General features: G+C 45.8%; 1 protein-coding gene across 10 annotated transcripts in view; it reads left to right on the top strand.

Annotated features, from left to right (window-relative positions):
• BTBD11 (BTB domain containing 11) overlaps positions 1-12,627 on the top strand; it is a 445,015-nt gene extending 432,388 nt beyond the window's left edge. For all 10 annotated transcript variants that reach the window (XM_032493388.1, XM_032493389.1, XM_032493393.1 and 7 more), the window contains 3 exons: positions 1,903-1,971; positions 3,828-3,941; positions 10,434-12,627. In XM_032493388.1, the coding sequence (XP_032349279.1) occupies positions 1,903-1,971; positions 3,828-3,941; positions 10,434-10,643 (393 nt within the window). In that variant the 3' untranslated portion in view covers positions 10,644-12,627. The remainder of the gene's footprint in view (positions 1-1,902; positions 1,972-3,827; positions 3,942-10,433) is intronic.
• The last annotated feature ends 1,306 nt before the right edge of the window (positions 12,628-13,933 follow it).

The following is a 13,933-nucleotide window of genomic DNA, read 5'->3' as shown; positions in this document are numbered from 1 at the left end:
GGCAAAAGGAGTGAAAGAGAAGGTGGTAAGTTCTGATAAAGGCAAATGGTTGGGAGTGGTCACTGTATAAAAGGCAGATATTATCAAGATTAGAAGGAGAGAAGGGCAGAGTGGCAGATGATATCTGAAAAAGTAAATTGATCCCTAGCAGCTGTATTCATGACAGCAAAGAAGTGGAAAACACCCAAATGTCCGTCAGCTGATGAATGAATAGATAACACAAAATGTGGTACATCCACGCAACGGGATATTGCTCAGCAATTTTTTAAAAAGTGGTATGTGTGACAACAGGGTGAATCTTGAAAATATCACACTAAGTGAGAGAAGCCAGACAGAAAAGAGCACATATTGTACGATTCCATTTATATGAAATGTTTAGAACAGGCAAATCATAGTGATTGTCAGGACAGGCACAAGGAGGAAATGGGAGAGACTGTTAATAGGCACGTGGTCTCTCTTGGGGGTGTTGAAAATGTTCTAAAATTAGATTGTAGTGATGATTGCACAACGTTGTAAATATACTAAAAACCACTGACCTGTATACATTAAATCAAAGCATCTTGTGTTATGTGAACTATAGCTCAGTAAAACTCTAAACAATATATTTTTTAAAAAACGATTACTGTAAACACCCATACAAAAAGTCGATTGAGATCAGTCACAAAGGATGTTGAATGGCAAAGTGGCAGTGCATGGCAGAAGGATCAATGGAAAAAGATTTCTTGAACTTCAGAGAAAATTAAAGAGCTAACATTTGCTGAGTTTTGGCCATGCACCTGCCAGGCCCCTGCTCGGCCTGTTACATATATCGACTCATTTAATCCTCATCACAACCCCATGAGGTAAGTAATATTATCCCCACTTTACATATGATGAAACTGAGGCACAGAGAGCCTAACTTAATTCAGGCCAACCAGCTTTTTAGCGGCAGGGCCAGATCAGATATGGAAGTAGCCTAGCTCCAGGGTCCTTGCTCCTAACCACTGCCCTGTATTGGTCACGGACTATCAATGTCTGAAGGGACCATAAATAACAGCCCAGTCCAAGCTCCACATTTTACAGGTGGCCAAAGATGGGATATAAACAGTCTACAGATTTTTCCAACACAGCTTCCCTAGGACCAGTCAGGTTAAGTTAGTGTGTCAGACAGGCAGGCAGAAGAAAATTGAGAGTGGTGGAGACTGTGGCCAACTGGAAAGTATACACACTACCTGAAAAATTAACACTCAGTTTCATAGGAGGTGGTGACAGCCAATACTAACACATCTGTGGGCTTCATTCTACTTAAAGAATACCAGTTTGCAAAGCTCTGGGACTTTGCGCACCATCCAGGCATCCTGAGTCATATGAGCAAAGCCTGGCTTAGACAGTTCTCATCATCAATGAAACACTGAAACTCTGGACCTCTAATAGCTTCATCTTAGATCTTGTTGAGTTGTAATAAGGAGCAGGTAGCTCATTGTGGCCCAGAGCCACCCTCTGGAACTTAACAAGTTTTAGTCACACTGGGCCGTGTTCCCAGGGGAGCTGCCGCTGGCGCAGGGTCTTTAAGCCACACCATGTGTGCTGCAGTTCTGGGCAGCACGATGGGGTGGGAGGTGGGAAGACAACTGTAGATGGGGGGGAAAACTGTCCTGGGGAGCAGAGCTTAGGATTGTTTAGTTTCTCCCTGGGGGTGGACTTGGAACCCAGGGAGAACCACAGGGGGACAGATCGCAGCATGCTGCAAGGAAGAGTATCAAGCTTGTAAAACTCTTACATGGAACTCCTTCTGAAAGGCATTGATCAAGCAGGAATGGCCACCACTGGGAAGGGCTGTCATACAGGGGTTCAAAGCAGCCAGCCTGGGTGGCTTTAAGATGATTGTGTCTTTGATGCTTTGCCCTATGTCCTTTCTTCCAGCTGGTCATGCAGTATCTCTACTACGGTGGCCCAGAGTCACTTCTCATTAAAAACAACGAGATAATGGAGGTAAGGAATCAGTTGTGTCACTGAGTGGGTAGCATGCATGGGCAGTGCCTTGTGGGGTTTTCATTTGGATGCAGGCTTTGGGGTCCTGCCTGCCTCCTTAGATCTCCTAGGGGCTTCTCATCAGAGCCCTTCCCTGGAAGGCTGGGGTGCTGGGTGCGCTAGTCCAAGCCCTTTTAATAGCAACTGAGTGAAACCTAATTTTAACTGGCTTTGGGAGGGGTGGAGTAAAGGAAATTTACCAAAGAGTCTGAGGCCAGCACTAGCTCCAAGCACAGCTGGGGCTCTAACAACATCATCAGGAACTATCCTTGACTTCTCCCTTGTCATTTGTAAGAGAAATGTATCATCTAAAAAGCATCCCTCAAATCTCAGCATGTCCACTGAGGCAGAAGCTGAGAGCCGGTTACAAAACTCTCCCAGCTTCACTCAGATCCCTCATCCCTGCAGCTCTCTGGCCTTCTCCACCTCCTGTCTACCTCTCCTTACTCAGCCTGTTCTCCCCTCCCTGCTCTGTGGGCCTTGTTTCTGCTCTTGCCTATTCAAAGCCAAGATTGCCCCTCCTCCTTCCTAGAAGTGGAACCCTTGTGTCAAAGCTGGTAGCTTTGAACCAGAAGTCAAAATCACTCCAAAAATCCTTAGCAAAATAACTAGGGCCCCGTTCACCCTGAAGGCCAGGGTGGCTGATGAGAGATGTCAGAACACTATCAGTTATTCAAAAGGTGACCCCACATGGTGGTTCAAACATGGGCTCTGGGCCAGACTGGGTTTCAATCCAGGCCCTGCCCCTTCTGAGCTCTATGATCTTGGACAAGTAATTTAACTTCTCTGAGCCTCCGTTTCCCAACCTGTAGAATGGGGATAACAATATCCATCTCACTGGGTTTTGAAGATCTTAAGAGTTTCTATTTGTAAGGTGCGGACAGTGCCTGGCATGCAGTGAGGGCTGCAGAGCCTACATGTTCACTGTGTCGTACTTTTCTCCTTACTCTGGGAAACCTTCTGTGGTCACACATCCTCCCCAAAGTTACTCTCTTGTCTCTTCTCTGACACTTCACTACCTCAGGACCAGCCTACAGTCTGAGGACGCCATCTCTTTTGTAAACATTTTAAAAAATTATTTGCATGTCAAAATAACAACATATGTTTCAATTATGTAAATAATACAGGAGGGCTTTATAATACATAAAAAAGCAGCTCATCCACCTCCACCCCCCCCACCTCCCCAATCCTTTCTCCAAAGGCAACCCATTTGAACTCTTGCTTCAGCACTTTATTCCCCTCTCAAGAGCCTCTGTTGAGCATCTCCCACGGCCAGGTGCCTTGCTCAGGGCCAGGATACAGCAGTGATGCAAAGGAACAGAAATCCCTCCTCTCTTGGACTCTGGGGAGGGCAACAGGCATGGCATCATGTCTGGTGTGAGAATGGCTGTGAGGAAGGCTCAGACAGGGTAAGGGGGCCAGACAGTGAAGGAAGGAGACGACCTGAAGTGACATCTGTGTGGAGACCTGGCTGAACAGAGGGAGTGAACCCCATCAATATCCATCTTACTGAGTGTTCACACCTATTTCTGGACATAACAATTGCAGGCATTTTTGCTTGACCTCCTGCTATAATAGATGCAAAGTTGATTCACTTCAACCCCATCCCTCCCCTCTGCCACCTTCTTCCCCCAGTCGAGTTCTGCGGCTGGGTCTTAGTCCTCTAGTGTAACCTTCGTGCTTTTGAGTGACTAGCAGCACTTTATCCCTGTGCCTTCACCTTGCGTACCACAGTGGGAGATGAGGGGTTTTCTCACCACTGCCGTTGATTTCCTTCCACCTCCCAACCTCTAACAGGCTCTTTTTATGGTTTTTAGCTTCTGTCTGCAGCTAAGTTTTTCCAGCTGGAGGCTTTACAGAGACACTGTGAAATTATCTGTGCAAAGAGCATCAATACAGACAACTGTGTGGATATTTACAACCACGCCAAGGTAATGAGTCCCATTCTCGCTGCCTGATTGATGTGGGAGAGGCTTTCTTTGCAGACACTCTGAGTTGGGGCAGAGGGAGGATGCTGGGCTTGCCACCCATGCTCCTCCCAAGGTTGGCTTCCCTGCTCTAGAGGAGACGTCTTTCCCTTCATTCACCCCTCCAAACACAGTGAAAGCAGGAACCCAGAAGTTCCCAAAGCAGAGTTGCTCTGAACCCCAGCATGCATATGAATCACAGTGCAGACTCTGCTTCAGCAGCCTTGGGGTGGGCCCTGGTTCTGCGTTTCTAGCCAGCTCCTGGGTGAGCCTCTGCAGCTGGTCTTGGCCACCCCTTGAGTAGCAAGGTTCTGGAACAGTGGTTCTCCAAGTGTGGGCTCCAGTCCAGCAGCATCAGCATCATCCAGGAGCCTGTCAGGAATGTATATTCTGGGCCCCACCCAGACCTAATGAATCAGAAACTCTGGGAGAGAGGCCCAGCCATCTGTGGCTTCAGAAGCCCTCCAAGTGATGCTGGTATTGTTCATGGGTGAGAACAGTTATTCTAGAACTGAGGTTCCCATCGCTGGCTGCATGGTTGGGTCACCTAGGCACTCACTTAAAATCCCTGTGCCTAGGACCTATCACAGACCAATTCATCAACCTCTGAGGGTGGAGCCTGCAAAAAAGTATTTTTCACAGCTTCCTGGGTGATCATCAGATGTGCCAAGGTTGAGACAGGCTCTCAGCACTAGAGAGGTTCAAGGAGCCCTCCTAGTCACGTGGACCCAATGCCTGACTACTAATCAGAATCACCGGCGAGAGTTCCAAATCCCTGTTTCTCCCCTCACCCCCATGATCTCTGCGGTGGAGCCCAGAAATCTGTATTTTTAGCAGGCTTCCAGGGTGACACTGTTGTGAATTTAGCTCTAAGGCCAGTCTTCACAAAATCAGTGAATCACCGGTTTCCTACAATTCATTTCACAAGTAGGGATACGGGGACCAAGAAAATTAAAATAATTTGTCCAGGTGCCACTTCATTTTCTTTCATGTGCTCAGGACAGAAGGATTAGCATTTGCTGGGAAGAAACAATGAAATGAGTTAACATCAGGAGTTCATTTAAAACAAACAAAGCACTCTTCTTTTGCATCACTGGAGCTCAGCACACATGCCTCCCACATCCATAGTCTTTAGAAGGACAACTGATGTGAATAATGTTCTTTCTGCTTGTTGTGAGAAAACAGGTTGCATTTGAGATATTTTCTGTCTTAAGCTAACATTCACTGAGCCCTTTCCATGTGCAGGCACCTGTGCTTAAAGCTTTGTTGTTTTACCTTTTTTAATCTTCACCACAACCCTTTAATTAGTCCCATGTAATAGTAAGGAAACTGAGGCACAGAGAAGTGAAGTAACTTGCTTAACACAACTATTACTGAGTTTTTTTTTGTCATTGTAGTAAGATATACATAACGTGAAACTTACCATTTTAACCATTTCTAAGTGTACACTTTAGTGGCATAAGTATATTCATTCACGTTCTTGTGCGACCATCAAGCACCATCCAACTCCGGAACTTTTCATCTTCCCAAACTGAAACTCTGTACCCGTTAAACACTAACTCCCCATACCCTCCTCCTTCCCAGCCCCTGGCAACCACCATTCTATGTTCTGTCTCTATGAATTTGACTACTTTAGGTCTCTCATATGAGTGGAATCATATGGTATTTGTCTGGCTTATTTTTGTGGCTGGCTTATTTCACTTAGCACAGTGTCCTCAAGGTCCATCCATGTAGCATTTGTAGAATTTCATGTCTTTTTAAGGCTGAATAATATTCCATTGTATGTACATACCACATTGTGTTTATCCATTCATCATCTATCAGTGAACACCTGCGTTGCTTCCACCTATTGGCTGTTGTGAATAATGCTGCTGTGAACGGGGGTGTGCAAATGTCTGTTCAACTCCCTGCTTTCAGTTCTTTGGGGTATCCACCTAGACGTGTAAACCTGGATTGGTCTCACTCCAAAGCACATCTTCTTAACCTTGTATTTACTGTCTGGCCTAACAAATGTCAAATGTTTGAAATATCTACAATAGTCCTGATACTCAAAAAAGATTTTCTGATTGGTCATCAGTAAATCAAAAGGTCCAGTCAGACTACTTCCTACCCACACACACTGGGTGTTTTGGTTAAATGAAGATTTTACCAAAATCTGGTTTCTTGGGACATAGAAAATTTGTTTTTTATTTTAAACTGATTATTTTTCGAAAAAGCATCCAGAGAAACTCTGTCTCTACCCAGGAGGAGGGCCTGATTGGTCCTATGGTCCTCTGCCTCCTCCCCTGGCTGTGGACACTGAAAATGCCCTGTGAACCCCACATCCAGGGGGGCTTTTCCATGGCCTCTCTTCTTGGCAGCAAGACCCTCGTTGCATAGTCCCATTTTAATCCATTTAGGCTCCTCGGCAGGCAGCTTCCATAGCTCTTTTGTTATCTTATAACGCATTCTGGGTGGGGAATACATTTGTGCTGCAGGCTTAGAACACCTATGGCAGAGAACCACCTCTGCAGCCAGAGCTTGGCCTTTTTTAGAAGCCAGCCTCTGCCTCGCCTCCCAGGCCACGTCCTGGAACGTTTCTAAGGTCAACGCCTGCCCTCCGTGATCCTTGCATGGAGGACAGGGCCAGGCCAGCACCCCTTGCCCTTTCTATGCGTCATTTCCTGGTGCTGTGGATACTGCAGCTCTGGCTAATGATAACCTGCCATGTGGATTCCATTACTGGCAGACTGTGCTGCAAATTGAATCTGGTTGAGTAAAAGAGAAAACAAAGAAACCAACACTCAGTTTGGAACCCCAGGAAATGCAGGCATTTAGATACCAACAGCCAAGTTCCAAATGTCAACAAGTTCTTGGCAACATTCCCTCTGTTCTATACCTAACCATTGGAGACAGCCATGGAGTTTTATACAGAGGAGAAGCCCAGCGCATAAATGCGCAGCTTAGTCATCTTTTTTTTCCTAGCAAAGCTGTCTCAAACTATTTGGGCATGAAGAAGAGGACCTAGAGCTTCTGCCACCCCATTCGGGGTATCTTTCAACTTGAGAAAAAGGACAAGCTGGCTCATCAAGTTGAATCTAAGCTAATGCAATAAGTTCAACAGGGCACCATGATGGGAAGAACATAGGTCTGGAAACCAGGGGATCCGTTCCCTAGTGTTTATTGTGCACCCACTATTTACCAAGGAACTGTATATGCATCAGAATAAGAAATTAGTAAGACATGGTCTCTGCACTTGAAAAAATCATTGCCTAGGACAGAGGTCAGCAAACTTCTGTGAAGAGCCAAATAAATATTTTCACAGAGGCCATGAGGTCACTTCAAATCTACTCAACTCTGCCATTGTAGTGCAAAGGCGGCCAGAGGCAATATGCAAATGAATGGGTGTGGCTGTATCCCAATAAAACTTTGTTTACAAAAACAGGTTGTGGGCCACATTTGGCCCAGAGGACTTTAGTTTATCAACCATTGGTCTAGGAGATGAGAGTTCCAATGCCAGTTCTGTCAGTAACTAGCCAAGTGGAGATAAGCAAGCATCTGATGTGTAGTCACCATTCAGTAAGTGCCACCACATGTAAATGTAAGTATTTATTGGGCTTATTCTCCACTTACACTAACTTGTGATGAGAGACATTTGTATACAAAGTATATGGTAAGGGGAAGGGGGCTCCCTGTGTCCAAGGACTCAGAGATAACTCTGAGCCTCAGTTTCCCCACGTGTACAATGAGGCCTTTTCTCTGTGACTCTGAAAGGAGGCTTCATGTTGAAAGAATGAAAGCATTCCTAAGAACTCTTCCAGCTCCAGGATACTGCGCATCTATGTGAACATTTGGGTGACGACAAACCTGCTAACCTGATAAACCTCCTCTGGCTCTCAGAGACCACAGAATTTTCTGGTGTTTCTGTCCTAAGTACCTCTCATTTTGTAACTTGGGAAACCGAAGCCCACAGAAGTGATTTGACTTGCCCAAAGTTGCACATGGTTTTTATGAAGACAGGCCATTGAGTCAGTGAATTAGCATGTGGTGTCAGCAAGTTCAAGGTTACAGACTTGGTCCTTCTACAGGCCAAGTAGCTGAACTAGGTTTCATAGATACAGTCAACTCCCCTTATCCCAACCTAGCCACCTACTTTATCCATATGTGTCACTGGATACAAATTAGTGAAATGAGAGTAATAATTATAAATAGTTTACATTTATCATGACAGCTAATGCTGAGTGAGTGCCAACTACAATCAACCATTGTTCTGAATGTCTCGTGTATTATCTCATTTAATGCCAACAACAGCTTATTAGGTAGGTATTATTATCTTCCCCCATTTTATGGGTAGGAATACTGAGGCACACAGAGATTAAATAACTCGTCCAACAGCAGACGGCTGGAAGTGGTGAAGTCTGGAATAAAAGCTCAGGCAGATTCCAGAGCCCCCCTCCCTTAGCTCCCTTCCTAACCTGCCTTCCCTAAGGGTGACAGATGACAAGAGTCCTGCTGTAAATTATGTTCCATTCAATCCCCCGACAGGTCTATGATGCAAGTAACATAATTCCCATTTGGAAAGTGAGGAACCTAAAGCCAGAAGCCAAGTGACCCAGCCTTGGTCAAATATTCAGAAAAGTGTGGGAGTCCCAAATTGAATCCAAGGCTTCCGGTCATTCCACAATTTCCCTGTTGGCATAGCCTCATTGTAATACCACCATTCCACATCTAACAGCTTAAAGCGCGTCTCTGGCTTAAAGAACAGAATATTAGGGAGTTCAGAAGGATAAATTCCACATTTGGATAATTTAGATAATTCAGCATCTAAATAAAGCAGCAGGACATCATCTCAGGGAGCACTTTAACTCCTGAGCATGCACTTCACTGCAATAGAGATTTACAAGCTTTGAAAATTGTAGAAAAGTTCTGAGTACAGACAGCCAACCCACATCCACATTTGCTTCTGCATCTCAAACATGGATCCCTCCACCAAGCACGCTTCTGAGGCTAAATACCCATCTTCTGTTGAATGGTATCAGGCTGGAAGCCGTACATCCTAATAGTTAAACACACAGCCTTCAGGACTTGAGTTACCAAGGCTCACCTCCTGGCTCTGTCCTTGACATGTTGTGTGAATTTTTGTAAGCTACTCTCTTATTTCAATTTCCTCATCTGTAAATCGGAGGGGGTAATAGTACCTGCCTAAAGGAAATTTGAGGATTAAATGAGATGATGCACATGAAGTGCCCAGCACAGTGTCCAGTATATCATATACTGTCAATAAATGTTTGCTGTTGGCATCATTACTCTGAGAGTTAATTGTTCATTCATACATTCAACAAATACGTATTGAGTGTCTACCACCTGCCAAGCCTTCTGCTTGGGCTTGTAAAGTGAGCCTGCTCAGCATCATCCCTTCTGTATTGGTTTAGTCTGTCAGGAACCACGTCTCTAGATCAGTTTGTTAACCTTGGCAGTATTGACAACGTGAGCTGCATAAGTCTTTGCAGTGGGGGCTGTCCTCTGCATTGTGGGATGTTAATGGCGTCCCTGGCTTCTACCCATTAGATGCCAGTGGTACGTACACCGCCCCAAGTTGTGACAACCAAAAATGTATCCAGACTTCCAAATGTCTCCTAAGAGGCAAAATCACCCCTGTTTGAGAACCACTGCCCTAAGTACAGGTGGTAGGTAGGCACTGCCCACTCACAGGGTGGTTGTGAGAATTAAGTAAGTTAATTAATACTTGTAAAGAGATTAGAACTGTGTCTGCAACTTCATTAGCTGTAGTGGAGCAAAGAGACACAAAACCCAGTATTAAAATAGTGAGTACTTGAGGGGAGGATATAGCTCAAAGGTAGAGTGTGTGCTTAGCATGCACAATGTCGTGGGTTCAACCCCCAATACCTCCATTAAATAAACAAAAACCTAATTATCTCCCCCCCCAAAAAACAAAAACAAACAAAAATAGTGAGTGCTTATTTAGCACACGAGTCAGTGGCATGGCTGGTTTCTTCTGGTGTCAGCTGGCCTTGCTTCTGAGGTCAGCTCACCGGTCAGTTTGTGGTTGGCTTTGCTGATCCTGGCTGGGCTCTGTCACTGTCAACTCAGTTTCACGTGGTTGCTCATGCTGCAAGCAGTCTAGCTCAGGCTTGTGTTGAAGGCAGAGGCAGGATTCTGAGAGAAAGCACTGTAGTACACACTGCCACTTGAAGCCAGCTCAGAACTGGCAACTCTCACTTCTACCATGTTCTGCTGGCCTGAACAACTCACAAAGCCAAACAGTGGAGAAATGGACTCAGCCCTTTGGTTGGAGGAGCTGCAGTCACACCCCCTGGGTGTGATACAGCAAAGAACGCAGAATCAGAGCCACTGTTGCAGGCCATCTACCTTAGTAGGTGTTCGTCATTATCATATAGGAAAGCAGGTACATTTTGGAAACATAACCATCTCCTGCTTGCTCTCCACTCTCTGCAGTTTCTCGGAGTCACAGAGCTCTCAGCATATTGCGAAGGCTACTTTCTCAAAAACATGATGGTCCTCATCGAAAACGAAGCATTCAAGCAGCTCCTATATGACAAAAATGGCGAAGGGACGGGCCAGGATGTGCTCCAGGACTTACAGAGGACGTTGGCCATCAGGATTCAGTCAATTCACTTGTCATCTTCCAAAGGTTCTGTTGTATGAAACATCCAGTCCAGGGAATATTCCCCGGGGACTTGCCAATTCTCCTGCTGCATTGGCTGTACACAAACTTACAAATTTCACCTGGAGTCTGTTTTTGGCTGGGTCAATGAGCTGCCTCTACTGCCTCAGCTTCTCTTGAATAAGCAAATGCAGCTCCCATAAGCTCCTGTTGAGAAACAAAGGACATGCCACTGGCCAGCAGGTCAGATTGCAGCTGGGTGCAGAGCTAGAAGGTCAACATGGGGTAGCCAGGCTGACCTCATCCCAAAGCACCCCTGGGGCAGTTGAACACCCATTGCCAGGGACTACTGTCCAATGGATGGACTGAGAGCTAAAGATCATTCGGGTTCCAGGTTGACAGCTGGAGAATTTAACTGTACCAGCCCTGAAAAGCATTATATTTATTACACATTAAGGTTCTTAGTAGCTGCAGTTCAGTAAGAGTCAACAGTGATAGCAAATCAGTGAGACTGTTACCAATAACGAAGACATAATTTGGCAAATTTTTAGGGGTGGGAACTTTTTAAAATATTCATTAAAAAAAAAACCAAAAACAGGGCAGCCTTGTAGTTTAAAATATATTTCTAAAAGCTTAACAGTTCATTTTCAACTGAATTGTGTCTAGGGATCTGTGTTTTGAGATTTTTTTTAAACAGTAAGTCGCAGGTCTACTCTGTATAAACATGCATCTGACAAGATACTGCTGACATTCTACACAAGGTGAAATAGTGACCTTGCCTTAGTGATCATGGTTACACAAAAGAGGTGCACTGCCAATAATTATCTCTAACTCAGTAGCTGAAAACCTGCATGCTAATCGTGGTTTCGGGGTGAAAATAAAACCCCCCCACATTAAAAAAAAAACAAACATGCGTTTGCATGGGCCCGAACCTGTGAAATATTATGTTTGTGCTTCATTTTTGCCAAGGTCAAAAGGTACCATGACTTCTTGCTGAAAGCCCATTTGATGAAACTAACATATTCATTTCCTTTCCTAGTTACAAATGATTCTGGGATGCTTTTGCAGAAATGTGTTCATAGATGATACTGAATAGGGGTTGGGAGGAGGGGCATGTCAGAGAATTTACTATTAACCCAGAGTTTTCTCTGTATTCTCAGAAGATGTTAATAGTTTGTTACTAGCCAGAGAAGATGACTATGTTAGATTATTTTTAAAGATGAAACATGTATGATAGGATGGATTCTTTCTGTATTCTGAGAGTGTACAGTATAGGGTTATCTATAATGAAAGTTTATATCAACAGGGTTCCGTTTGCTCTGCCATATATTATAAGCAAAAGAGATTAGTGAAGTGCCACAATATTCCAAATAATTTTTGAGTTGCTGCCTTTTTTTTTTTCTTGTCCTTTCATTTGAAACCTAGATAACATGCAGTAAAACTAGGAGAATGACTTTTACCCTCTGGGATGGCAAAGTTTCGTTGATAAACGTATTTCCTAGCATGCCTTTGGGAACTTGTGCGCGGACCCTAGATTCTAAAGGAGCTGCTGTTCATCTGTTGTACAAGCTCCCTGAGCCATTGTACAGAGGACCAATGTCAAGTCCTGTTTCACGGGTATGACCCATGGAGGACCCTGGCCACGTCTGTCTAGCCATGTCTGTCTACAGTATTGGCTCTTCTGTGATGCTGATACACAAGGCCTCTCTTCCACTTGGTCATTTGCAAACCACCCCAGCCCCTACCATCAAATGAGGAAGGGGAAAAAAAACTGCCTACAAGGAGCCCAAGTTACAGATACACAGCTCGTCGTGAGTCGTGGGTTGTCCCTGTCTCCTGCCTCCTCCTGTCCTCAGAGATGCTGCGTGGATGTTTCCTTCCCCGTGACTGACTTCCCTGTGAATGTCTAATGCTAGTTCAGGGCCTCTGGGCATTGATTTGTACAGCGGCAACTCCTGACGGGCTTCTGTTACGGTTTGGTGTGCTTTCTCTGTCATTAAAAAAATGGTTTTCCCACGCTGCGCATTCTTTGTATGGTCCGAGTGAGCTCTTTACCCCACATCTGGAGCCTGAGAACTTCACTCAGTCAAGAGATTGGAAAATGTGACCCCAAGGGGAAAAAAATCAAGGGAGATGAAGATGCCAGATAAAAGATAGGTGCTGTGTTGCTGGCACTTCCACTCTGTCAACTAGAACTTGGCTAACCAGGCTGTAGTCCCTTGGGTCTGCAGGCACCCTCTGGGTGCTGCCCTTGGGTTTCCTCCCTTTCAGGCAGAGGACTTACAGGTGTCGCCTGTAAGTGCCTCTAGCCCCGGTAGCTAACTCACCCACAAAGGGTGGAGTCCTTGATGAATCATTTGGCTGGGGCAGGGGTAGGGGGATCCCAACCTGGTATGCCCCGCTCCAAAGGCCAGCATGAATGATGTTTGTGGTTGGTGGCAGCATTCTGGGATTGCGGGTTAGGGTCATGGAGGGACAAGCAGCTCTCCCCTGGGAGTGTCATCATCACTAAAGTCAAACTGAGTCCCCAGCTGGTCCCCTCTGTCTACTGGCCCAGCCTGGGCCCAACCCAGGTCCGGTGGAGATGAATATCCCTGGCTCATCCACAGAGGCCTACAGAAAGCCAGGGAGGGGCCCAGGCAGCCCCTGGAGCCCTGGGCCAGTGAGATGAGGTAAACAGCGGACAGCACAAGCACCTCCGCAGGCTGATCACCCTTGCTTAGCAGTCGAGGTCTGTTTTTTCTTTAGGAAGCAACCCAAGCAACGGAATGTCAGAGGCCAGAACTCTGAGTCAGGCCAGGAGAACAGAAGGTCAATTTATTTTTGTGGAGCATCACCCTCTGCGTAACCTTGGGGTGAGTAAGGCATTGGATATGTTCATTTTGGGAAGATAGAGTGTGTCTGGGGTATCTGTCTTTTACTCCCAACAGATGGCTTTGTCATTCAGTCCTTAGTGACTGACTGTACAAGGGCCCCTTAGCATCTCGGAGAGGCAAGGGAGCCTGCCTGCCCCCCACAGAGCTCCCCTGTGCCCCTAATACTTGCAGTGAAAACCAGAAGGGGCTGTACGCCTGCAGCCCCAGGAACAAACACGAAGGCCTCAACTTGGCTTCTGCGGCCCAACCACACCCATCCCCACATGTGATTGGTCTTACATAGACCATGTTTGAGTGCCACCCATTCTCCCCCAGAAAAGGAGTATTCTCCACCCAAAATAGAGATGATGGTCTGAGCTCCCAGGCAGGAGGTGGAACAAAGTGCAGTCAGGCCTCCAATGGGCCTCTCCACCCCTGGGATTCTGTGATTTTTGTAGCTCCTGTTGTTTTTTCCC

Source organism: Camelus ferus, chromosome 12 (genome assembly GCF_009834535.1).
Source record: "Camelus ferus isolate YT-003-E chromosome 12, BCGSAC_Cfer_1.0, whole genome shotgun sequence".
Taxonomy (NCBI): Eukaryota; Metazoa; Chordata; class Mammalia; order Artiodactyla; family Camelidae; genus Camelus; species Camelus ferus.
The sequence above is the reverse complement of the archived record's forward strand: the minus strand, read 5'-3'. Positions and strand labels throughout refer to the sequence as shown.